Source organism: Nothobranchius furzeri, chromosome 13 (assembly GCF_043380555.1).
Source record: "Nothobranchius furzeri strain GRZ-AD chromosome 13, NfurGRZ-RIMD1, whole genome shotgun sequence".
Taxonomy (NCBI): Eukaryota; Metazoa; Chordata; class Actinopteri; order Cyprinodontiformes; family Nothobranchiidae; genus Nothobranchius; species Nothobranchius furzeri.
In genome coordinates, this window is record NC_091753.1 from 53660938 (window position 1) to 53688870 (window position 27933).

The 27933-nt window shown below is 44.6% G+C and overlaps 1 protein-coding gene across 10 annotated transcripts in view; it reads left to right on the top strand.

Annotated features, from left to right (window-relative positions):
* The window catches only part of robo2 (roundabout, axon guidance receptor, homolog 2 (Drosophila)), a 422481-nt gene that overhangs the window by 197452 nt on the left and 197096 nt on the right, over positions 1 to 27933 (top strand). For all 10 annotated transcript variants that reach the window (XM_015951000.3, XM_054742448.2, XM_054742452.2 and 7 more), the window contains exon 2: positions 7376 to 7702. In XM_015951000.3, the coding sequence (XP_015806486.1) occupies positions 7376 to 7702 (327 nt within the window). The remainder of the gene's footprint in view (positions 1 to 7375; positions 7703 to 27933) is intronic.

The following is a 27933-nucleotide window of genomic DNA, read 5'->3' on the forward strand; positions in this document are numbered from 1 at the left end:
GGGATAAACCATCAACCCTGCTCAATGGTCAACTTTCCTCGCGGGGTCACCTATAAAGACAGTGGGAGGGTTAAGGGAAACCTCGCTGAAGCAAAATCAACAGCGAGTCCCTTTGAGGTCAAAGTCTCATTGTTGAATGTGGCGTGAGTCAAAAGTCACATTTATTTTTCTCTGTCTTCGAAAACCTTTCAATCAAATCCTTGAACATTTGAACCGTCGTAGTTCTTTTCCATGTGTCATTCTCAGTAACAGACTCCGTTTTAGAATTATGAAACGTGAATGTTTGAGAAGTGCTACGAAACACTTGCCATGTGCCGGCTTGGTTATGTGGATCTCAGAAAATTGAACCACCCTTTCAAACACTTCCTCCTGTCACCCTTGACCTTCTACCCTAAAGCGAATCCACGTGATCCGTCCCCTAGTATAAAAATCCAATACATCTCCTCTTGACTCACTAGTCCACTTCTTAAACTAAAAAATAAGAAAGAAAGAAAATAGAAATAAAAGCATTAGCTGTGAGAGCCCTTCGATTACCTTGCTCTGCTCCGTGGGTCCATCACCTGGATGGATTCTGATCACACGTTCACATCTAAGAACTTCTAAAGGTGTCGGCTGCGGGGACGCGTCGTGTGTTCACTCCAGGTCAGAACGCATACAGCACCTCCAGTTACCACCCCTCAACATGACGCATCACAGACACCTGAAGGCTTTCCCCTCCATCCTGCCAATAACACACCGATTTATTTCTCTTTATTGAATTTGTGGTGGCAGCTCGGCAATGCAGGTAAAGAGATTAAAATGCTGGAGGGGGAATCAGCTGATGCCTTACATTTCGTTGCTCTTCCCTCAGTGGAAACTCCTGGAAGGCGCTCGCACTAGAAAGTAATCTGATTTTTGAGCCAGCTGTGTTCATGTTCACGCACAGACGGGTGCGTGTTGAGCAGATGAGCAGCCCCGCTGCACGTTTATGGTGTTAAACACTATTGTTTTGTGATCGTGCACAAGTGTGGATTCTACCCTGGGCTTTCACCGCGGTTGAGGAATAAGAAAGAGAGAATGTCGTTCACTTCTATGGGTTGGGTTCACACAACGGCGCATGTGTAATATCAAGGTTACAATCGCACGGCAGAGCGGAAACAGAAACGTGTCTGATGCCGTGCTGGTTTACAGGATCTGCAGGGAAAACGAAGGGAATGAAGAAAGTCGAGCGGCGCAGTGAGCTACATGCTCGAGTGGCCCCGGCATCGGAAATCATTTAATCTGCATCAAACAGTTTAGAGTCCCTGCCAGTATCCTGACAGACCAACAGAGCCGTTGCTAATCTCCATACACTAATCAGACCATATCCAGAGCACAAGCAGCGCTCTTTATCATCACTTTTCACAGTCGCTGCAAGTAGGTCTAAATTGTTCTCATGTCCTCCTTTTCTCCTTCAGCCTTTCGCCTCTTGTCAGCAATCTCAGCTCTTCTGAGACGAGACATCTGCTGAAAGCGAGATAGCGTTGCCTTTCCCGCTCGTGGCCTCCGATAGTGGGATGAAAATCGAGAGTGAGAGTAGTTCGTTAAAAACAAAGATGAAGCTGATTGAAATGCAAGCTATGTGAATCAGCAGAATCAGATATTCTCATTTCCCACAGTTATCTATTTATATATGCAGCCTGCATGGGCGAGAGGGCAAAGAGAGATGCAAAGTCATTCTGACCCCCACCATGTCGCATCCTGAAATACCCTCAGAGTGGAGTATTTGCTGAAGTTGAGCATGAATGCATCGAGACGAGAGGTTGAGACGAGATCGTAGAATTACCCCCGAGTTTGCTTTCAGAGTATAGGTTGTAAAGTGTGTGTGTGTTGGGGTGGGGGGGCACCAGGTTGAAGCAGAACCTATCATGTGAGCTTGGTAGCTAACTAGCTTTTTTGCTATCTCTCAAGAGGAGATGAAGTGGAAGAATCTTCTCTGCGCTTGTCAACACATTTCTTTTCACTTTCCGTGTCTTCACTGTGCGGACTTAAAGACAGCAGCTGGTTGACCGGATGCTCTGTGGAGCTGTGTGTGTGTGTAGGTGGGGGTGGTGGATACTCCTGCAGTGACACCTCACCGAGATTAGCCGAGCCAGTCCGGTGTTGGGGTGCTGCGGAGCTCATGCTTCGTGCTGCCGCTGACAGCCCGGAGTAAAGAAGATGGATCTCAGGTGCAGAGCGAGCTGCTTGAAGGTGTCACGGCAGGCCAGTGCTGAGGCGGGGACCACGACTAACATCATTCTTTCACCGCTCTCTGCTTCCCTCGCTGCCCTCTCACATCCCACCCCCCCAGATGAAATGACGGATATGACTGTCACCCTGTAACTGGAGGTGGGATGTAACAGGGTTAGAGGTATACACAGAGATACCGGGCGGTAAAGGGAGAGGTTAGTTCAGAAAAGATGGAGAGCTCAGAGGTGAACAGAAACAAATGCATCAAATCACTTCAGGTGTTGTTGTACTTAAAGATGGGAAACTTGTTTAATCAGTCTGCCTTGCAAGCTGCGCTCGGGGCGAAACAAGCCCGGAAAGGCCCGCATCAGCATGGATTAGTCCGCTACATCAGAGGAGAGTTCAGCACGGCAGGATTTAGAGTTTTATTTCTTGATATTTGGACATCTCTCCTCGGATTGGATAACGGCCACGTGACTCTGCACAGCCACGTGGATGTTTCATCTCCGCAAACAACACAAGTCTGGAGAAGCTTCGGCCTTGTGGTTGTGTCGTTAATGCTAACAGTTAGCTTCTGCAAGCCGAGACGTTCTCTGCCGTTTCCTGGACGCTAAAGCAACGGCCTTCCCCGTGGTGAGCCAGTGTGAGTGAGTCGGGGCGACCGCGTGACATAGATCTGTTCCACTGTCTATTTTCTACCAGAAGCTAATGCAGCAGGAGGTGTAGGAGACTATTTTCATGTTCAGCCTGCATGAAGAACTCAATTGACTGATTATAATCAGAAATAACCATAAAAATGTTTTTTCAGTGTTCCACACCTTTAATTTATACTATCTGAATTTAGTATTAAAGTCTAGTCACTCTTTTATTAGTTAGATTTATTGGTTTTTAGCCCTTTGCGGATGAAAAGTGTGCTCCGTGTTTGACCATCCATGTTGCTGCGTCTCGGCCTGAACCTTGATTCACCTTTTTGATGTCTTATGGCGCCTCGGTGACTCGAGGTTCTCGCCTTGGTCTGAGGTTGCTGTTGGTTACCTGTGATCAGCAAACGTCTGCTGGCAGAATAACTAATATCTCTTTGGGGAGCCTTTCTTTTTATGCTCTGCTTGAGTCTGGTGTGTGCATCGATTTGGTTTGTGGGCTAGGGCTCCTCCTGGGAACTCATAAAAATAATTACAAAAAGACCATCAAAGGCCTGACCTTGTGTTGCACGCATGAATAAATATGGGGAAAAGATAATAGAAAAGACTACTTATGGGTTCCTGGTCAGTCCACGGAGCTTGAAGTTGGGTTTATCTTACAATTAACAGCAAATTTAAAGCTTTTCCCCTCTAAGGCCTAGTCCACATGTAGCCGGGTTTAAAAAAAAAAACGAATATCCACCCCTCCAAAAACTTGCATCCACACCACCTCGTTTTAAAAAAAAAACTTTCCACACGTACCCGGATAAATACGTTGTTAAGGACATGCCAGACCTGCAGGCGGCAGTACTTCCCCCGTTCTTAACCTCGTCCTTCGTCTGTGGTCTTCCGCAAGGAGCAGTAATTCCGCTTGCAAAAACAAACAAGCAAAAAGCGCTTGGACAATTGATAAAGCGAGCGCACCTCTGAGGGCATCCATGCTGTCGGCTGTGTAAACACAGGTCGCACACGTGATGTCAGCATTTTTTTGTCGCGGAAAGTGACGTTGCGGACCTTAAAACTCCGGTTTTGTCTGTCCACACGCAGACACCCAAAACGGAGAAAACGCAGATCTTCACTTTGGCCGGAGTTTTTAAAAAGATCCGTTTTCGTGTGAAAAAACTCAGTTTTCGTGTGGATGACAGGCCAAAACGTAGAAAAATATCTACGTTTTGGCAGATCCCGGCTACGTGTGGACAGGGCCTCAGTTGATGAAAGTTTACTACATCTTGTTGGTATGTTCTGTGGTGTGATGATGGGTAGATGAAAGCGAGAAGCAAACAGGCTGAAGTTCTGAATATTTATTGGATAACAACACAGCAAAACTGCTTCCATTCCAGTGACTCTGCGCGGACAAAAAGAAAAGCTTCTGGTTCACTAACCCCTCTCCGATTTCATTCCCTGTCTGTGTTCTTGTTTGTTTGTTCTCTGGATCCTGCCTTCCTCCAAGAAAGGATGACTGCACAGCGGTGGTGAAAAGTAATGGTGGTGTTATTGCAAACAGGGGGAAACACAGCATTTTGATTGGAGCGTGTGCCCCGAGACCCAGTGAAGTGCACTCGCCCCAGCTCAGAGAGCACTTGATTGCACATCACCGATGATCGCATTAAAAGGGCAACAGAAAGCCCATTTACCGTAAAGAGAGTGGGAAAGGGGGCCCAATAGGACACTGAAAATCGACTTTGACTCCTGTGAGGCGCTAGGTCTGCCTTTTGGTTGGTGGAAGTTGCACAGCACACCTGTGCCTGGAAATCATGGGTCCACAGTAGACGGCATGCACACTCGTGCAAACACTTTGGGTTGTGCTGTGACACAACAGGCAAGGTGGGCACGTCGAGCACATCCAAATTGAGATTGATGAGCCAGTTTCCCACTATATTCTGTGGCATATGGATGTGCGTTTAACCTCTGCTTCCTCCACACCTGAGTCTCTCCACTCAGGAAGGGCACTGACCAGCCCCGTCTGCTCCAGCTTAGCTCTCTCTGGCAGCAAAAGGACAGTTTTACAGACATCTGCTGAGTTCATTTCCAGAGGAAAAAAAAAGAACAGATGGAGACTCGAGGTTTAAGTGATTAGAAGGCAGTAGATTGGAATACAAATTGGATTTAAAGAAATTAGACTGATATAAATCGAATGGAGTCACCATGTTTAGTGCTGTGCATGCGCACTGGCCCTAGTGGAAAAGCACAGTGGAGCTTGGAGATTATGGAGGGAAACGGATGCTTCGGTGAGATAAGAATAAATGTGCATTTGACACTTCATTGAAGAAGATAGGGGGTGTCTATGTCTGTTCTTTATCTCACTCTCCATTCATCAGTATCAGGGTGCTAGTGGCAGCTCGATTTGTTCCGTCGCCTAACGTGTACACATAAAACCTGCGTGTAGAGGCAGCCAACGAGATTACTTTTTTATTATTTGTAAAAGTAATTGGGTAAGGGTGTAGGTTATTGTTCCGCCACTAACGTCATCTCCAGTGATCTGCATGTTGCCAATGAGATTAGATCATGAGCTATGGGAGCATGCTAGCAACAAGCAGCCTGACACAAACGCCAGTCTGTGGCCTCCGTCAGAAAAGGACACTAGGTCGGATCACTAATCAATGACAGGGAAATGGAGAGAATTAGCCCAAATTAGGAAGAAGAGAGAGCAGACTACCTCCTGTCCGGAGGTCAATACGCTGGATTCCTGGCAACCAGTGTACTGGTGCACTCTGTGCAGAGAAAATCATTGCATTTGCATGTGTGTGTGTGTGTGTGTGTGTGCGTGTGTGTGTGTGTGTGTGTGTGTGCGCACGCGTGTGCATGCGCATACACTTCTCCCTCACTCAGGCTTTGAAGTGCAATTTTGTGCTGATAAGTGAGTTTCTACCTACTCCTGCCCTATTGCCCACGGATTCTTTAGGGTATAGCTTATCCAATTTTCCCTTAGTAGTTCAAGTATGAGGCTGGTGTAATGTGTACAAAACCTGCTGAATAAAAACCAAACAACTCCACTGTTTTTCATCCTTCCCACGTTAAACTGAGCTCTTACTCAAGCAAAAAGGGCCTTGGTGGACGGTACACCGGGCTTGCGTGCAGCAAGCATCGTCCTATTGGCCGACCGCGCTTCTCCGGGGAAGGTCACAATCATCAACTCGGCTCAATCGCACGCACGCGTGCAACAACTCATTTGGAGACAAAGAGCTCAGCTCTCGGCTTAATGCAGCGCTGATTGGTTCAGATGTGGCTGCCAGCTGAACCACAGTTAGCGATAGGGGATTTTATGCTGTTCCAAGGAAAAACCGTTTAGCTAATTGTTGGAAAAGTTAGTCTTTGCAATGAAATGAGTCGTCATTTGTTTGGTGCTGGATCAAAGCGTTTGATTGTTGCGTGGATCCCATGTCCTGATGTAAATGTGTGTGGCTCACAGCGTCTTATTTCTGTGGGTTAAACCAGGTCAGAGACACACACACACACACACACACACACACACACACACACACACACAACTCTGACTCATGAAACATTATCTTGGCCACCAGACTGAGAGCTCACTCATTGCAAGACCTAATAAAAAGGAGTGAATTAGGATTTTCAGCCACAGGGGATTAGTGTTTGACATCAGTCTGAACTCCAACAGTCATATGCACAACTTATTCATCCTCTTTTGTAATAAACTGATGACTTTTGTGCGCTTTTCAAAGACATGCCTCACATTTATTGGTCACCCAAGAGTCTAATTACTCCACTAATCCTACATATAGGTTTCAGGGGGGCAGATGTCCTTTTTGACAGGGCTGAAATTTATTCTGTCAACATTTCCTACAAGCATCGACCTTGTGATGAGGGTTTTAATAGACTCAATGTTGGCTATTAGGGCTGCACAATATATCGTAAATATATCGCGATATCGGCATGCGCAATATGCATATCGCAAACAACAGATAAATATTGTTGTGAATGGTCAGCTCAAATGTTTGCTACACATAATGCATTCTGTCAATCAAATGGAAGCATTATGATTTTTTTTAACAAATCAAATAGAGCTCTTTAGCCATTTGGCCAGTTGGGCGGGTTCTCATAGGTTAGATGCCCCGCCCCCGAGGCGGACGGCACTTAATTTTGATGGTTAGCAAACACCTGAGTTAGCTTTGTTCTGCTCCTTTTGCTGATTCTGCTTTTCCCGGGATCCACTGATCGCCTTTTCTTGTTCATTTTCTTTTCCCCTTTCCTCACATCTTTGCTTTTCTCATTTTTGTGATTTTTTTTTTATTTCTTTGTTTTTGATTATTTTTGTTCCGGAGTTAAAAGTTTTTATTTATCGCAAGTAATATCGTCATCGCAATATTAATCACTGTTATCGAATGTTGCAGGTTTTCCTAATATCGTGCGGCCCTATTGGCCATCCAGCCATTTCTCACCGCTTAGCTAGATTTGCTAACCCAAAACGTTGAGCCTATAGTGTGTTGGTGTCTTTGGCTGTGCTGTAATCAGCTGCTTGTCATTTGCTTATTTTTACCGTTTAGGATCCCGTCAGCGCCAGGAGGACTCCCCGCCCCGGATAGTGGAGCACCCCTCCGACCTGATTGTATCCAAAGGGGAGCCTGCCACTCTCAACTGTAAAGCAGAAGGGAGGCCGACCCCTACGGTGGAGTGGTACAAGGATGGAGAGCGGGTGGAAACGGACAAAGACGATCCGCGCTCTCACCGCATGCTGCTGCCCACTGGCTCGCTTTTCTTCCTTCGCATCGTTCACGGACGACGGAGCAAACCGGACGAGGGGGCCTACATCTGCGTAGCCCGGAACTACCTGGGAGAAGCTGTCAGCCGTAACGCGTCGTTGGAAGTAGCATGTGAGTCCAACTGATGTCTTGGTTACCTTCTTTTCTTCTCTCTGCTGCGTTGCTCGGCTTGTTTTGTTACATAAGCATTGACCAGACAAGCATCTCACTGCATTTGCATTCGTTCATTTCATTCAACATGTACTTTTGAATTAACTTTGTACAGAAATAGTGTAGTCTAACAAACAAACCACATTTACCAATTTACAAAACACGAACAGAGCGCTTGGGTGTCAGTAAAAACAAATGACCAGAAACAAAATTCAAACATTAGTGCTGAAACTGTGACGCGTGACTCAGCGGCTCAAGTAACATTTTCTTTAAGTAATTTTTTTTACTCTTAGGTTATAATTTGTGTCACTACGGATTACAAACCACCCACCTCTGGTCAGAAGCCTTTTCGTCCATGTTGGGATCTTTTTTGGCTGTCAGAGACTTGGCTGGACCCCTTCATTCACACCACCGCCTCTTGGGTACCTCCACATATGAGAGCGTTGCTAGTATCGGTTCATCATTCTCAGTCGTAGGACCTTTCCCAGCAAATATACACGCACCCCTTGATCTGCTCCACACTGTGAAAATCCGCTCTTCCACATAAAAACTGCTTTGCTTTGTCTGTCTTTAGCTTGGCCCGTTTCTCTTTCCAGCTGTTTCATATTGTCGTGAACCTTACCCGGCTTTGGAAAACAGATAAAAAATGTCCCCTCCGACGTCCGATCTGAGTATCAAGAGTCCGATTAGCACCTCTGCCAACAGCGGTGTTTAGCTCCTTCTCATTGAAACATCTTCAGGAGACGAAACTACCACTTTGAGGTGAGTGGAGTGGAGCGACTCAGACCCAGAGGCACTCATGCAAAATCCACGCTTGCTCGTCTAAGGCTACATCCCACAATGCATTGCGAGGCTGCGTCACAATGTATTTTTAGCTACTGTAGAATACGCGATTGCACTGAACTTACCGTTGAAAACACATTTAAAAAAAACCAACATTTAGTTTAAGGCAGCTGTAATAGCAACACATTCTCACACCCAAGGCGTCAAAATATGACGCGTGTGACCGAGTGTCAATATATGACGATTCGGTACGCCCCAGCGCTTCAGGAGACGACGATTAGGGACACGCAGGGGCACATGGCTCCGCTGGCGTCAGTGTTTGACGCCCGCAGTCTCACGGACATCATTCGACTATTTAACCTTCCCCTCACCCAAATCCTAACGTTAAGGTCAGTAACTGTGACCTTAAGGTTAGGATTGGGGTGAGGGGAAGGTTAAATAGTTCACAAGTCGTTCTAATGTCCGTCTCACCACCGGCGTCGGATACTGACGCCCTGGAACGGTGCATCATCGGTGTGTCCCTGATCGTCTTCTCCTGACGCGCTGGGGTATCCCGAATCGTCATATATTGACGCTTTGGGTGTGAGAATGTGTTGGTAATAGTGCTGTTTTTCAGCTGATTTCATCTATGTTCAACGGAAACAATGCACTGTGATTCTGAATGTTAGGCGACGTAACGGGTTTTCAGCCACAAACTTGACGAATACCATCGACCTTTTGCTCAGAGGAGTTTTGACAAAGTCGACTGCAGAGCTATAAGTTGGACGTAAAGCTGCTGTCAGTCAGTGGGAGGGACACGGGACCCTCACAGATGAGTGGGGGTAGGACGACAGTCGTGGCTCCTGATGGACATTCAGCTCTAGCTGTCTGGACTGTGTTGCTGACATGGAGAACCTGAGCTGTGTATCAAATAACCTTTGAAGACGATCCCCACACCCCCATCACATTCAGGCTGGGATTCCCACGTAAATCTCTCCCAGGCAACTTAAACTGCCCTGAAAAGGAAAATCTCTGCCAGTTTTGTTGTCGGCTTGTGGCTCGTTCACCGGACTAAGGAATGTGCGTCAGTAAAGATCATCTCAGGTTATAAAAGCAGCCTCCATCCTAACCAGTCTGCTAAATCTGTCAGCAGCATACCGAACCGATTCCATCTGACAAGCTTGTTTTATTTCTGAATTTGTTTTGTTGGAAGACAGTAAAAGTAAATTATTTGTGACTATGTTTTGAAAGTAATTACATCTGCAGCGGGATTCTTGGTTAATTTGTGATCCTTGGCAAATGGAAATGGACGTTGTTAGCTATTGCCTCGGATCCAGTGCTTGGCACTCCCAGAGGCTTTCCTCTTACCTCCAGCTGCTAACTATGTGACAGCAGCATGATCTATTGATTGCTGTCAGAGGGCTTTTGCAACTGAAATGAAAATTTATGAAAAATTGATGAAGTTTCTAAATTATTTTGTTTGCCTCTTCGGCTTTTTTGAATTTCTTTTTAGCAACGTCTCTCCCTCTCATGTAACATAGGCCGGGTGATGTGGTGGGCCGGGGTGGTGGGGGGTTGAATGGAGCATTTCCTTCTTAAATGGTTTAGACGTGAAGGGTGAAAGGTCAGAAGGCAGGGAAGCAAGGGTTATGAAGAGGTGGAAACATACGCCTAATGAGGTTTTACAAAAAAGCCTAAAGGTAAGTGCTCACCAAAGGTTTGCGTGTTGGATGTTCCATAAAGAGAACACTAAACATGGTGCCATAGAACAGAATATGCTGGCTCAAGCAAAAGTTGAGCTGCTTAGACGGATTAAGCCAAAACACAGAGGAAGTTTCTCTCTCAGGGTTCATTTGCAGGTCATTTTAGAGGACAGAGATGAGCAGATCTAAAGTAAAAACATCACCAGCTCCTCAGCATTCAGTTCATATGTCATCTGCTCTTTATGTTATCCTGAGGATGTGGTTCCCCCAACAAGAACCAGATTTGGACACAAATGGAGTAAGCAGGTGTCTGTAGAGCAGCTGTCACCACCCCAGCTTTTAAATACAGCTTACACAGCTTAATAAATCTACTCTTGATGGCCTGCCCTGATGTCAGACTTTTGGTTTGAAGATCTGAAGTGGCTTGGTTTGGATTAAGTTAGAGTTAAGAAATGTTTTGCCATTGGTTTGATGTAGTTTAGCAGCACTGTGGACATGTTTTAGGGGTACTTCTGTCTCCTCCAGCTTCACTGGCTGCCAGTCAACTTCAGGGTTCATTTCAAGATCCTGGTTCTGGTCTATAGGGCCTTACATGGACAAGCACCATCTTATATTGGTGATCTTCTTAGTCCCTACACCCCCAGCAGGTCCCTGAGGTCCAGTGGTCAAAGCCTACTGGACCAAAGGACCAAAGGTGACAGATCATCTGCTGCTGTGGCCTCCAGACTCTGGACCTCTCTCCCCCTGAGCCTGAGATCAGTGGACTCAGTGGTCTCCTTTAAAAAGCAGCTGAAGACTCACTTGTTCAAGCTGGCTTTTGTATGACCTTCTTCACCTCTCTCTCTTTATTCTGCTCTCCCCACCTGTTCCACCTTCCTCAGGATCCACTGATTTCCCTCTTTCCTACTCACTCTCTCTCTTTCTCAACATTTTTTCTTTTAAATCCCAATTGCCTATTTTTGCTCATTTTAAATATATTTTTAAACATTTTCTAAAAGCATTTTTATATTTTTACTTTTTTATTTTTGTTTTGGTGAAGCGTCTCGTGATTTTTATCTTGAGAGGCGCTATAGAAATGATATTTTCTTCTTCTTGTTCTACTTTGGGGACAAAGACTTCTTTGGAGCTCAATTTTCCAAGACGCTTTCTTGCTTCAACCTACTGCAACCTCCTGGACGCCTCCCTGGGGAGGTTTTCCGGGAACGTCCAACCGGGAGGAGACCTAAAGGAAGACTCGGGACACGCTGGAGGGACTATGTCTCTCAGCTGGCCAGGGAGCACCTTGGGATTCCCCCGGAAGAGCTGGCCCAAGTGGCTGGGGAAAGGGAAGTCTGGGCCTCTCTACTTAGGCTGCTGCCCCCGCGACCCGACTCCGATAAGCAAAAGACGATGGATTGGTGCTGTCACTCAATAATTGTCCTACTGACACTAGTTAGACTTTTGTTTTTGTGTACTTTGTTGTTTTTTGTGTAAGTAGTTAAATGCACTGGTTTGCCTTCCACAACTGATTTATGTTTGTGCTGCCAGAACAGATGTTGACTAAACTTCTGTCTAATGGAATGGGATTGCAGACCCTTTATGTTTCTCCAAAAGATCATCGTTTCCAAAACCAAAAATAGCTTTCACCCTCGTAGCCGTCATTGCTCTTTGGAAGACTATTGCCGATTTCTTCTTGTTTTAGTCATTAAAAGTATGAAAGTGTTCGTTGCTTCTGAAAGTGACCTGCGCCAGGTAATTACAAGCTAAGAGAGTAATGAAATGGTAATAAAGTAGATCATTCTGATATGAATTATTGGAGCATGAGCAGATGAAAGCCCTCGGAGGCACACTGCAGAAACACGAAAAAATGAGAAAGAAAATGGATTGAAACATAAAGGTAGAGTGTATTATTTCAGAATATTAATGACTTGTTGGGATTAATAGGAGGCAGTCCGAGGGAGTGAAAGTGATTTGTGGGTTTGGTGTGTGAACAGTCCAGGGGCGTGTCCAGGGAGTGGCCTGGGGTGGCACATGCCACCCTTAGAATCTGATTGGCCACCCCAGGTGCCCCCCTACTAAGTTCCAGTTTAAATTGACTTTACATTGTCGACAAAAGGCTTGAGTTATAAACTCCAAAAATAGTGTGGTAGCATGCACCTTTAACATTGTCTTCTAGCCCAGGCCTCCAGAACATTTCTGTAGTATTAATATTATTTATTATTTTTTCATATTCACATAAATAGTATTTAGAGTCCCACTCAACTCCAGTTGGTGGCAGTAATGCAACAAGAAGTGACTTGCTAACCACCACAAAACTAGAAGATGAATAGAAATAAATGGTGATTGTGAAATGTGAAACTCCAAAATTCACTAGAAAGTAAATAAATAAATAAACGATTTGTTTAAATAAATAAATAAGCATAACCATTGGTGCCACCCATGCATAAACAAGTGCCCCACATGGGCCACCCCATTTTAAAAGTCCTGGACACGGCTCTGAACCAGTCAAGTGTCTGGCCAAGGGCAACAGAGTGGCTGTAATCAATGCTGCTCTGCTAGCATCCCTCTAAACTGGTGAGGCTAAACTCAGAGTGGCTATTGAATATGAATAAGTGGAAACATTAGATAGAAAAGGACTTTCGTTACATTTTGGCCTTTGCAGAATCAAGCTCCTCAGACATTCAAAGGGTCGTTTTGGTCGAGAGCTCCATGTTTGTGTGTGTGTGTGTGTGTGTGTGTTTTTTTTTGTCTTTTCCAGCTCTTTTTTGAACACATCTTCCTGGTGGGGGAAGAAGTGAGCAGGGGTGGGGTGCTAAATCCTTCGGCCTTGGCTTTACTGCAGTGATTAGCCTTATCAGGTCCTGACATCCGTTTGGTAATTGTAAAGCCAAAGCTAATCGCTCAAGTAGAAGCAGCGTTTAAATCTATATCCATGTAGATCTGAGTTTATGATGGTACCAGCCCCTCCCTCCACCCCAACCGCTGGCCTCCTCCTGCCGTTCCCCTCCCCTGGATGTATCGAACCCACCTTTGGCCCCCTCCGTTCACAAGTGGCTGAGCAGGACCCTGGTGAGATAATTGAATTGCAGCTCTAAAAGCAGATTCAACAGCGTCCGGCGAGCAGAGCTGAGGTGCCGCATGCCGGACCTCAAGCTGGGCGGCTCTCACCATTTCTGCTAAGATGGAACGAAGAAGGGGAAGAGGCCTCGGAGAGATGCTGCTGCATTATTAATGTGGACCAGATTGGACAGACTTTACCGTGTCTTTAATAGACTTAATCCTTCAAGCATGTCTCCTTTAGGTGTTGGACGTTGAGCACACATTGTTCACTAACAGATGAGCTGTGACGGAAGCACTGCCGCACAGATTCATGCTTATAGGCGTCGTTTTTGCATTTGAGCCTTCTGGAGCGGTTTGCTGAGGGAAACCTGTAAACGTGCCGCCAGGAGGATAGCCGAGCTGATCCCACTCAACACAGTAGGTCAGGCTCTTTAGGATGAACGTTTAATTGTGCTGCCTATAAGCAAGTGGGCCTTTTCTCTTTCCAGAACAAACTAGGTCAATGAGCAGCCGCATAAATCATTGTGAGGACTCTGTCAGAATTTCCAGCTGCAGCCACCGCTGCTGAATAAATTGCCAGCGCTGCGGATTTCTGTGTATATGTAAGTGTGACAAGGCACACCTGGGGCGACAGGATCCCAAGGAAAATGTTAATTTGGCCCATCTCCTCAGGTGGATGAGTGGCGCACGCTCATAGTGGCTGTAAACTGTAGAGTGAACCGGTGCCGTTTTAATTGGATGTCAAGTGTGATTCAGGCCCTCTTACGTGTGCGGTGTGTGTGTGTTAAATGTGTGTAATCATCGGGGGGGCATCACAAATGGACACAGACGCAAGGTCTAGAGGTGCGGATTCACACTTTTGCTGGTTTGTTGAGTTTCTAACCTTTAAAAAATGCAAATGTTACAGAAATAAAACAGATGTCTTGGGTTGGCTCGGAATGGGATTGGATGACTTTTTAAAAGGTCCTTTGATATTATCCGATGTACCACTTTTGCAATTAAGTGAATCGTTCGGTAGCATTTGGTTCCCGTACAACAAGGTAATTAGTAGAAAAATAGAGTTGGGAGAGGTGTGAGTGATGAAGAGAGGAGGAGGGCACCAAGCTGTTCCCGTTGGGTCCGGCGTGAGGAAAAGCTAATAAAGGAACAGGCCAGGTGGGCAGTGAGGCCGAGACTCTCCTACGCTCATCTGGACTCATTATTCCAGTTCAGGAAAGAGATGAGCGTGCACAAACGGCACTCGCTCAGACACACGTACGCAAACACCTGCCCTCGTGCTCACAGATACCCGGGTGGGCTCAGCCTTCATCTGCGCTCAAGTCCTTGAGAAATAATGAAGGGTAATGAAGGAAGCGGCAACAATGCAGCAATTACAGCACGCTAATGACGCATGCTACAGTCAGAAAAGAAAACAGATCTTTGTTCGTTTTTGTACGGATTGTTACAAATGTCTTTGGGTTTCGGTTCATCCTGGGAACTATAAAGAAGAGCTCAGGTGGTACCAAACAATCAGAAACACTACTGGGTATGGTGTAAAAATCTTTTCTAGTTTAGAGATTTATTGTTGGTAGGAGGACGCTGTTAAAGCTAATGGGTAGATTTATTCATTTCCTGTTAAAAATCTGGTTGAAATGGGGAAACTTTGGGTTTATTGGGTAGAAGCTCCCTCAACATGTCGATAACCGCCGGCTCAGCGGAGATGCCTCCTCTGCTGACTGGAGACACTCGGTTAGATAAATTGTGTGAGGATTTGTCTGCATTCTGTGATCGAATACATTTTCATGACTGTCCATGTTGCACAACACATGCGTTCCAGTTTTAGTTGACCAGAATTGTGGGTGGACTCTGGTGTGATGAATACAGTTCATACCGTGCTCTTAGATGCACGCTTAAGTGGGTAATTTCATGCCACATTTGGAATATTTCATTTTATTCTGATTTATAAGATTTACTGTAACACCACTGTGTTAATGCTACAGTAATGTCATTACAGTGTGATTAACCCTGTGGCTGCGAGGTTAACTCCAATAAAGCATGCACTCGACTGGAAAATTAGTACAATATCCATCTAGATATTTATATTAAAGTCAAACGTTAGTTTTCCACATGTTCCATTGTTTTATAACCTTTTTTTTTACTCATGTGAGCAAAAATACTGAAGAATGAAAATGTCTATGCTTTTTTTGTATATTAAGGGACTAAAACTACATCAAATGAAGAATCTAAGTGTTTCATCTGGAATTTGCACAAATGAATGTAGTTGTGTCATTGTTTTACTCATTACATCATAATTAGAAATTTACTTTACTTTGACTCCACAGCACCACAAACATTCTGCTGAAGGTGATTAGGATCAAAGCAGATTGATGATGCATCCAAGTGACAGAAAAATGCAAAGTCAAGTTTCCCAGTAAGGTGCGAGAAAACATCCCTGCTTGATAAACGTTTAGTCAGATTTCAGATTAAATGTCGCAGCTGCATTGGGTCAGCTTCACAATAAAAGCATTTTTAAATGACCTTTTTGACTATAATGGATCACTCTGAGTTTTTCATGCAGGCTGAACATGAAAACAGTCTCCTACACCTATCTCCTGCATTAGCTTCTGATAGAAAACAGACGGTGAAACTCAAGGATTAGAAAATCCCGACAGATCGACGTCACACTGTAACTTAACATTCATGGACTCACCCATCTTGGCTCACGTTGTTGGTTTAGTGTCCAGGAACCAGCAGAGAACATCTCAGCTAGTAGAAGCTAACGTTAGCATTAGCAACTCCACCACACAGCAGAACTCCCTCAAGGCCTGTGTTTTTTGTGGAGACGAATCATCTATGTTGCAGAGCAAACAGTCGGTGGTAGAGTCACTTTGCTGTTAGCCAATCAGAGGTAAGATGTCCAAATATCAGGAAATCCAAATCCAAACCCTGCTGTCTTCAGCGCAACTCTGACGTGGCTCACGTCTAGTTCCTGAAACAGACGCAACGGAGCTTTTTTTCTCCCCCAAAGTACGACTTTCGAGGCATTTGTTCCTACGAGAGTTGACTTTTAAATCCTGCAACAAAACGCCTTTTGTTTTTTCTAGACTTTGCTCTCAGAAGGTCCACGTGTATTTTGCGCATCTTTCTACTCCTTCACTTGACGAAGAGCACGCTTTCAGACCAGTATGGATCCAACTCCGACACAGACACGGAACGAGACCATCCTGCAGAATTCCGACAGAAAGTTCTGGGGGCAAAATAAAGAGTTTCCCAGAAGGATAAATCATTGGAATACACTGAGGTCGCCATGAGCGCTTTGACCTTTTACTGTCTTTCAAACACACAATATATCATGAGACAGCGTTTATTTTTTCCTTTGCGAGATGTTTTCGTCCCAGCTCTGACCTCCCTAAAAGCACCTTGGGACATAGTTTGTATGTGTCTGAGGAAACGACGGCCCTCTGGAAAGGAGACATCAGACGAAAATGCTTCAGTCTGTCCGAATAATGACGCACTGATGCAACAAAGGCTGTTGACTAAGATGGGCTGTGTGTGGTGACCGGGTGCAGCGACGTGTACGTGAATGAATCTCAAGCTCAGAGTGGCCTTTGACTAAATCTTTCATTCGTCGCGTCTCTACGTGCATCATTATGTCACTTTTAAGTACTCAAACAACATTAAACGAGTGTGTGTCGCGCTCTCATGGATGCCGTTGCCCGTCAGCAGAGGAGTGAGCCATCAAGCTAGGAATGCTGAACCAGCCGCTTCTCACGTCTATTAGTGCCCAGCAAGATGAAGCACCCGTCTCTCCGGGTTCTGTGGTGATTCTTTTATACATCCTAGCCTCGCTCCTTCCCGGCCTCCCTCTCTTTCTCTCTTCATGGTGACATTTTTATTGATGGGCTCTCCTCTCTGACAATGCAGGTCTATTGCTTTTGTCTCCTCAGCCTGCCCGTGTTTTGCCTCTTTCTCCTTGCCCCCCCTCCCCGCGCGCGTGACACGTCAGGCGTAGCATGGATGCTCGCTCTGCAGCAACTTAAAAAAATAAATCTTTTCATTCATGGCGGCTTTATAAATTATACAAGCTTGGCAGCGTCTCTGTAGAGAGCGAGCCCGCTCAGACAAGCACATTTAGCAGGAATAAACTTACTTTTTCACATTTTCTCTTTCTTTATTTACTCCCGTCAGGCATTGGGAGGTGCGGAGAGAGCTGTGTAAATTATTGAAATCTGTTTGCATGCTTATCATTGATCAGCATTAAAACACAGAAACGGAGCGATGGCTTAGCTTTCATGAGTTGATTGCGATTTGATTTCTGTTTGAATCCTGACCCACACATGGGTCCGTGCAGGTACTCGATGTGCAGATTAAATTATAAGTCATCAGACATCTTCCACAGTCTGCCTTTTTTTCATAATTCTAATCTGCTCTTCAGTTTGTTTCTTGATAATCCATCATTTGCCTTTCCTTATTGTCAGATTTACGTAGTTTCTCCCGCGATGGGACTGTGATGTTTGACAAGTGGGTGAAGGGACAAGCGAGCTATAATAATATTAATCAAAAAAGTGACCCCGTGTTTAATCTTTGCAGATAGCGCCGGACGGAGAGGGGCTTGCGTGGAGTCCAGTTGGGATTAACTCCTCTGACCCCTGAAGGACCCTTTGCCCTCTCCTATCCAGTCTAGATCTCTGTCATACCATAATTCCTTAACCTAGTGCTACCCTCCGCTGAATGTGTCCCTGTTGTGACTGACCTCTCCCACCCACCCTTCCCGCTGAGGCCCTCTGAGACTGTCAGAGAAGGTAATCCATCACACGGATCCAGGGAGGAGGTGACAGGATGGAGGGCTGAAGTTCAGCCATGAACTAATAGGGGTTTCTATCAAACATCTCTGAAATTGATTCACCATCTATGGTTGTGCGTCCAACGCCGGTTATTTCCTCTGTGATATTCTTACACACCTGCATTTACTTGTGCTTGTGCATGCCTTTGCGCGAGGCGATAAGGGGCACAACGTCGCTCGGGATCGATCTGGCGAAGGGGTCAGGACTCAGCCAGGCCCATGATTCAGCGTGTTTATTTTGGGCTACAACTGTCACGCTGCATGCTGGCGCGCTGATGGATCTGCTCCGTGGAAGGCTGTTGGCCACTGATAAGTGTTAGCTTACATTTGCACAAGTGCGCAAACACACTCAAACATGCTAAAGGTAAATGCCTTTGCTGGCTAGCTGTGCAAACATTAAGGACAATTCCCTCCTTAAAGGAGCCCTTTGGGAACGTAGACGATGCAGCGTCTCAGCTTCATTAGATCCAGAAGCCATTTGTGTGTGGAAAGCAGGAAGCCGGGAGAGGGGGAGGGAAAACTGACCACAGGAAGCCGACTGTTCTTGGTAAACAACTGAGCTACAGGGTTATGTTGGGCATCTTTGTTTAGCATTTTAGTTTCTTCATTGAGAAGCCCTTTTCTTTCTTGTAATTTGCTCTTTTGGGTGGCGCCTGGATCACGGAGGGGTTACTCTGGGTCCAGTTCTGTTATGATTAGGGGATCCTTCATCATCGTAGACAGATATTGTGTTTGGCTTGGATTACGTTTGCTCTGAGGAACACCTATCAGTGACCGGAGCACTCAACAGCTGCATCGTATCGCTGAAACCTAATCACGTACTCTCTGCTGTCTCCATCCCATTCTTGCTTGTCCCCCCCTTCTCTTGCTCTCTCACTCTTCTGCCGTGTTTTCTTCTTCTCCGTTTCCACTCACTCCCTCACTTCCTTTCCCGCTGTTTGAAAGCGATACTCAAAGTATTTTAGTCCCCTTTAAAAGTGAGCAGAGGCGAGATCAAATGAGAGCTGTGATTCCATCCCACGCTGTAGCTTGACCTTTACATGACTGTGCTGCTGCTGCTGCTGCATCCAGTGGACATGCGAGCTGGAGCGGCTTGGCTGTGTGTCTAGTTGAGGGTGACCTTGTACGTTTCGCAGCTAATGGCCTCCCGTTTTGACGTGTTGTGTTTCCTAACTGCTCCTCCTGTTAGCCTGCTCCGGGGCGACTCCCAGGCTTGGCCAAGGTGTTCATTCGCCTTTGCTCTGTAATGGCTGCTCCACACATTCCACTGGCAGATAAATGTGAAAGGTCCTCAACGTCCAGGGATGTGCAGAGGCAAGATCTCCTGCTTTGACGCTGCTCTTTTCTTTTATACAGTAAAGCCAGGTGTCATGGGATGGCATCACATGCTAAATGAAACTGGGAGCTGTGGTATGTGTGGCCACCTGCTTCTACAGCTGGGAGGATGATTAGCAGCCCGCCAGGCTGACAGCCAGACGGACAGACCAGGACACTGACAGACATCGTACACTGCCAGATATGAGCTTTCACATGGGTTGGCACAGGAAGGACCGAACCGGCTTGCCCGGACCACTTCAGCGCTAGCGTGGCTAAAGGCCAGCTGAATAGGAATCAGACCTCCACATTCAAATGCTAAACAGAATCTTATCTCGGTGCCTCTTGCTGCTGCCCCTCATGCTTTACACGGTACGGGGCAACGCTATTAATGGAAGTGGAGGTGCTGCTGTGTTTTATCTGCGTTTCGTTGGGTGTGTTTGTGTTTAGATGGACGTGTGGAGAATTGGGGGTCTGTCATCGCCTTCTGCCTCGATACAGAGGAGGTGGTGTTTATGAGAGTAAAAGTCTAAGAATGATCATTTCTCTTCTGTTTTCTGGGGAATCTCTTGATTTATTTGTCTCAAGTCAGTAATTCCAAACGTAGGAGTACACACCACTCAGTGAGGCAGAAATGAAGGCGGTGAATCATCTTAAGTGTTGCTGTAATTGCGAGGATTTGTCTTGGGTCCACCAAGATCTTCTTATTCCACAGGAAATGAAACCTAATGACACTAAGTGATCACCAAGGGGTGTCTAACTGATGAGTGTGCTCATTTGACTTCACCGATCTTTAAAAGCCATTAATGTTCTCCTGTTTCATGTACAAACCCCCCCCCCCCCCCCCCCCCCAAACACACACACACAAAGACACCATATAGTACATGTTTAAACCCCACACACAAGGGTTGTATGAAGACACGCACGCCTGCACCCATACATTTTAATGGGCTCCACACTCGCTCTGTTTCATCCAGCTGGTACCGTGAACGTTTACCCATTTGTGGCCTAAGTTGTAGAGTAGAGGGGAAAATGAACCCCAAGACACGATGTTGTAATGGGGCTGATTAAACCATTTGATTAGCCACAATAAACCACGGCCAAACATCAGGCACTAAATAAACCCGTTGGTTTAGGTGTGTTTTTTTTGTGCTCCCTGTGGTTATCATTAGGGATGTCCCGATACCGCCATCGGATACTGGTGTCGGTATCGGTAAAAGTTAACCGATACTAATGCAGTTGCTTGAAAGTGGCTTCACTAACTTGTCATTTCTGTTCATGTAATAATTTAGTTCTATTAATAGAAATGATCACCTTAACCTCACAGTCTTTTCCTGTTGAAAGCAGGGAAGAAAATAAAACCTGTATTCTAATTCACTGCATTTTTGTGTGTGGTAGAAGTATCGGTATCGGCGAGTACACATATCCAAGTATCGGTATTGTATCGATTTGGAAAAAAGTGGTATCATTGCACTCCTAGTGTTCACGTTACAAAAAGCTGCCCTACAACGTTTGGATCTTTAAGTAACAGCAGAAAGTGTTTGAAACTTTAAGCTAGAGATTTAACATCTCAGTGATTGTTGAGTTAGACATTTGACCATTTTCATATTTGACACCACTCTGATGACCCCTAGATACTTTTGTGGAGTGGGTAGCTGTCCTAGGGGGTGCTCTTTACCTGCTTTATGACTGTTAGCTGTAGTGCTAGTGGTTAGCATTTTCCATTCGCCGGTCGTCAACAAAAAGCACAAAGAAAACGAAGAAGGTTGTTTTTCTGTTGGCATCAATATCTTTGGAGGTGAAGCAAAGACCTAAACTAGAGTGAACATCGGCACAGCCTACGCTAATTTTAGGGAGCTAAAGGAGGCTACAAAATCACGGACTGATGGGGACCTGGCTTTGTTGCTATTGGACTTGTAAGTAATAATAATTTTGTCTATCAATGTGGATCTTTTTACTTTGTGGTTTATTTTAGTATCAGTTGACTCATGTTAGTGTTAGCTCATTATTAGCGCTAGCTACAGCAGGGTTTTTTGTTTACAACAGTTGTTATTCCACTTTCAACCAGTAGGGATGAGGAGTAGCAAACTACTCACTGTTACTTTAAACTTTAAAGGGACTTTACGGACTTTTGAATTTTTATGCCCGCGATTGCCCCCTCAGGCCAAAAGCGTAATGGCAGCTTCAATAGTAGGCTCGTGCATGAGGCACGCATGCTGTACGTGCACACTCCTTAACGAAAATAACAGCTGAGACAGTCCTGTGTGTGTATGTGTGTGTGTGTGTGTGTGTGTGTGGCCCAGAGGACAGGAGAACGCGCAGCTAGTTAAATAATTTGGTTCTGTACCTTTCTCTTCAGCACAGCCGACAAAGGTTTATGATGGGTCAGTCCTCCTGCATGCTCAGATCATTCCCTTCCCTTGATTGAAAAATTGTTCCAAAATAAAAGTTGAACCCACATCTTTTTTATCTGTGAATTCAATGCCGTTCGGCGAGTCTCAAATAAAAATGTGGGCATCTTACTGTAAAAAAATACCATTAATGTAAAAAAGAAACTCTAAATAAACTTTGTTTACACCCAGAATCAAACCCAGGTCTTCCACATGGGAGTCAGACATCTTACAAGGTGAGCTACACACCAGTAACATTAACAGCATCTGTAACATTTATATCCTTGACGACAGCTGAAACAATGTCAAACCAAAGAATGGTTCGAAGCAAAAATGGCTATTCTGTTGCTAATTTGTAGGAAATATCTAGAAGAAAGTTCTACAGAAAGTAGCTAAGGGTCCTCAGAAATGTAGCTAGCTTTGTCACTAGGCGTTAGGAACAGCGACAAAGTGGCACTGCCTCTCTCTCTGCTGCTAAAGCTACGGATAGCAAACGCTACGGGCGATGCCTGAGCGTGAACGCGCATGAAGCAGCCTGCTCGACCCGAGCATCTCTCTTTTTCTGTGATTTTACAGAAAAACAGGCAATCACAGTAAAAATGCCAGGGCTCATTCTACAGGACCAGGGCATTGCAGGAGAATGTATGAAGAAGACATTTATTATTTCTATACATGTTTTGGCTGTCAAACTTCCATAATGCCCCTTTAAGAAATTTACAAGATGTTTTTTAGCACCAGCATTAATGTAAACAAGAACAATAATGTAAACAAAACTTTGACCTATGTATTCACCATGGTGTTATTCATTTACTCTCTAACTTAGTACATCACTTCTTAATTGTGTTTGGGTAACGTGTCGACAGTATTGGGAATGCTATGTTCAAATGATGAAAAGGTCAGATTTGGAGCAAATACACATCATTACATTAACGATGCATTAAACTAGAAGCAGGACCGGCTTGTTGCAGCACGTTTACTCAATATATTAAATACCGGGTAATGGGAGTACTTTTACTCCTTTTTGTTCTTTATTTAGCCACACTTGCCTGTATGATGTTTTCAAGCCTTTATTGTTAAAAAGTTTAAACTAAGGACTAATCTGTTTTTTTTACTTTCTTTGTTTATTTAGCCAGTGAGTCCACAGGAAGTGAGCTCGTTAAATCAACTAAAATGCTGCTTGGAAAAGGGTTGAATTGTAAGATCTTGAGTCACAAAATATTTCACAGAAAACAATCAATAAAACTAAAATATAAAAACATGAAATGTGCTTCAGCCGGCTAAATAAATTATTGCTGACAACATGAGTCAAACCAGCGTCAGCACATGGCAAAACAAGATGAAAGTTAGTCACTTTAAGCCCCAGACTACCAAGGCTAATATAACAGCAGGCTGGCCTAAGACACTGCTGTAGGTGCGTGTTGTCTGAGCGTGCGTGGGAGGAGCTTTATTAAAACGAACCGTTTCATTTCTAGTTATGAACTCAGGCTGATGAAAATAACTCACATTTAAGATAAATGAAAGCCTACTTTTGTTCTCAAAGGTTTAAAATTGCACGATATGGAACTTTTAAAGCGACAATGTGTAGTTTTTACCATTAATCTCTGGAAATATCCATCAAAATATTGTTGAAAATGAATGAAATGATGCCCAGTTGTTGAAAAATATTGGCGGCTTCGTAACATATAACCATAAAAATCAGGTCTATAATAAATGGGAGCAGATCTAAGTCTCTGGGTGACGCACTTTTAGATGCCATGTTTCCTTCTACGGGAGCCCATGAGGTCAAAAAGCATTTACTGATTCGTAACAAACGGTTACAAAACTTTTGTCATTCTTAAATGTTGTTGTTTTACACATTTACCTCTTCACTTGTTACCAGTGATGAAAGGGATTCTGGTGTGCTTGTTCGTTTGTTGGAGTTAGCACTCCACAGGGCTTTTTGACCCTTAAGGGCCTCCGTTGGTACAACACAAAAATACAGCTTGTTTGCAACAATTTAGATATCTACTGCCCCTTGTCACCAGGAAATATACATACTGTCACTTTAAAGGTGCAGTATGTAAGAACATAGTGAGAATTTTAGTGAGAAAATCCCAGAAGAGTCTAATGTTCGTCATTTTGGAAGGAAGGTTATACTGAAACATATTTCATATATAGTTGACTGCGGGGATTGTCAGTTTTTCTCCTTTCTAAACAAAGGAAGGAGGGACTTAACTACTGTTTACCATCAGTGAGTGTGGGGTTGCTGTGTTTCCTGCAAGCTAACACTGCAGCGCCGACAACTGTAATTTGACGACGGCCGGCTCCAGAGTTGTTTAACGTGGTTGCAGTAGCCAAATTTTACCACAGAATGCTATTTTTACTTCATTTCTACATAATGCACATTTAAAATTGCTGTTGAAATAGGTTGACAGTCCCTCTACATTGCTGTTGTAATGATTTAAATTTACATGTTATTTTTAAGCCATAAGACATAGGATTCCATAGGAAATATGAAATCAACCTTATGGAACGTTAAAGTTTAAAGACTGTTCATTTCAATCCCAAACAGTTGACGACTCAATATAAATTAGACTATATGTTAGTTTTATCTGTTGAAAACCTAATATCTGCCTAATTTATAATGCAGTTATGATAACTTGTTCTTTTATCTGAATTTTTGACTCCGACCAGAAGACAGTTGTCCACTTAATTCAGCTCTTCTCTTTGCAGTTTTGCTCTTGATAAGCAAATAGTAGTTGTTGGTCATAATAGGACGACCTTTGACCAGTTGCCATTGATTGACCATCATCTGACCCAACGAGCGTAGAAGCAGACCTGCACACAGGTCCCTTTGGCAGTCTGGATACTATCACTAGCATGCGTCGCTAACGGAGTTATGCTAGTGTTATTGGAAGATGTATGACGGTAGAAATAGCTTTGGAAGCCTGGGTTATTCCTGTGTCAGAGGAGGAAGAGCACAGATAATTTAATTACAGGCCATGCGATATGAGCATCTTGTCAGTTTATTTATTCTTACATTGCTCAAGTCCTGTTGTTGCTGGTGTCATTTCAGAACTAAATCGCCGTCAGATTCAGTTTATTGCCTGATTTGAGACTGATTGAGCTCACATTTATACCACGTGCTATTAACCAAATGTACAATTTATTGAAAAACTAAATAAATTGGACATTTTTTAACTAAATCTGAGCACTTCTACAATCGTTGATTAGTACATCGGTCATCCGTCATTTTTCTTCACCCTTTTTCCATCCGTCTCTCATCCCTTAAATCTGTTTTCCCTACCTGAAAACCCTTCCTGTAGTCAAACCCCCGATCATCAACCTGCCATGCTCTTTAGGGAGTGATTTCAGGAGGCTGCAAGTATATCGTTCATCTCTAAATCAGTCTATAATGCCAGGTTGGAGTAGATTGACAATGATTCCTAAAAATGTATTCGTACAACAAGTCCTCTACTAATAGGGCAAGAGCATTTCACCTTTCACCACTTGGTTCTGATGTCAGTGGTATTACCCTTTGTACTCCCTCTCTGGTTACCTCCTCACTCACGCAGCAGGGGGGCTGTTGGCGTAAGAACGTGGCATCATTAGGTTTCTTGAGTGGCAGACGTTAGATGTGCTGAAGGCGGTCTTGTCCCTCTCCCCTGCTGGGTCTCTCTCAACCTTCTCTCTTCACTTCTGTCATCCCTCATCTCTCCTTCTCTTGCTTCTATACCCCCAAAATGCGAGCCACAGATTATACACTTGATGCTCACCGAAGCGTGAATAAAGGGAATGCCCCAGGGGGACACGTATCCAATTTCAGCATCAGGGGTGCGCCACATGATTATTTATGTTTGTTGTGTCCACACATGTATATACATGTTTATTTTATTTAAATGTTATTGTGCGACTGTGATAAGTGTGGGCTTTGTAAGTGCTCTACTGCTCAGTGTCAGGAGTTTTTGTTGTTATCACCAGTATGGCACGTGCTACTGAGCTCCTTGTGGCACGACGCTCTTTCTCATTAATCACAAGCCTCACACTGCCTGGAGCCCAGACAGCCCACAACCTGGTGGCCTTCTGCCTCCCCCCATGAAAACTGGGAAGGCTGCCCCATCACAAACACACAGGAAGAAGGCTGTGCAGCATTGACAGCTGCTGGTGGTCATTTGAACTGGCCCCGGGTTTTTTTTTTCCTCATCCCAAACTTCTCATATCCGCGGTTTGGCTCTCGTTGGTCTCGGGTTCACAGGTTTTGAAGCACGGGGCAAAGGTCAGCGGATTTGCCAGGTCGTCACAGCAGCTCTCAACGGCATCAGTTGTCAAGGGAGTTGGCCGACCATGACGGCAGCAAGCAGAGAGCTCTGCTTAGCCGCCCACTTCCTTCTGGAGAGCAGAGGAAGCAGGGCACAGGGGGTGGGAAGGGGGACATCTTTTGTGAAGCATACTCTTTCACACTTCCTCGGTCTTAGTCTGCGTCTGGACTGAAGGGGGATGTGCTGGGGTTTTATTTCCGCTCTTATGTGCCAGTTGTCAAGACCGTTTTGGGGTTCAAGTCAGCCTTGTGTTATGGGGTGTAGGGGCTCAGAGCAGTCCTGTGGTCTAGTTGTGTCAAGACTGTGTAGCTCAGCTGTCACTTGTCTCTAATTGGCTTAGTTCAGCTGAGAAGAGACTCAAAGCTCACTGACCCACCCATTCTCCTCTCTAGTTCTCCTCCATCCCTTTTCTTAGATGTTTTTATTCTTCTCTTACGCCCAGCAGTGGCGGCTCCAGAAATGGTTTTCTGCAGGTGCTATGAAGGAGCTAGTCTTTTTATTGAGGGTGCTATGAAGGAAGTGGTCATGCGTACCTATTGTTCTCTAAAACACCTTCAACACTAGCAGATACACATGCGTGCACAAAACCTCAACAACACCTGAAACAATCATTAATATACATCACAAACATATGAACACTGACTTTTCCATGAAATCATAAACACATACAGCCACACAGAAAACCATCTATAGCATTGCAAGGTTAGCTAACGTTAGCGTTAGCATTTCCAGTGGTAAAACCCTGGACTGCTGCGGCGGTTGAGGGTTGACTCTCTCCATCCAGATCCGTAGGTTTCTGTGGGTCTGACATCACTTCCAAAGATTCATTCGTTTCTGACTGAACCCGTGGAAATGTGGGCAACAAAAACCGATCCATTTTACCACTAGCTCTACCTTTCACTCGTTCGCAGGTAGGGATGGGACCGAATTTGGTACTTTTTAAGGTACCGACCGAATTCCACAGTACCGACTGAGCACCGTTTCACGTCAATTGAAACGGTGCCTCGTTTCGGTACCCGTCCTTCTTAACAAGAACTTGCCTAGACAGCTGCGCATGCGCAAGAGCGTTACGTCGTCTGTCGATGAGAGCCAGTTGTAAACAGAGCAGCATGGTAGAAAGAACGCACACTTAAGCTTGGGTCCACTTCACTAAATGTGATGGGTAACTGGGTGATGATGAAACCAGCAACAATGATCTAAGTGAGACATCCTCATCTTAATCTGCTCCGGTAGGTAAATAAAATGTTAATGATAACGTTAGCTTGATATGTTAGCTTCCGTTTCACTAATGGTGCGTTCGCTTTCTCCTCGGAACTCCGAATTTCCGACTAGAAGAACATGAACGCGCTCTAAAGTTTGGCTTCACTTTACTAAATGCGATGGGTGATTGGGTGAAGATGAAACCAGCGACAACGATCTAAGTGTGAGGCATCATCGTTTAAATCTGCTCCAGCAGTTAAATAAACTGTTTAAGATAACGTTAGCTTGAAAAATTAGCTTCCATTGTCACCAATGTTATCAGCTAATGGTGCGTTCGCTTTCTCCTCGGAAATTCAAACTTCCCAGTAGGAAAAATCAAATGAAAAAGGACGGCAAAAGGAATGAAGATACACAGTAAACTTAGTTCACCGTAAAGATGTTTGCTTCAGTTTAATTATCAGCTTATAAAACTACAAGGACGATGTTAAAATACAAACAGTTGTATGTTGTTTATCGTGATATTAATCAAATATGGTTATATATTGAGAAAAATATATATTTAATTATAAAATAGAATTAAAATATTAAACACTCAAAAGTATCGAAAATTGGTACCGTTAAGTACCGGTATCGATTGGTTAACATCAATTTCCCATTTTGGTTT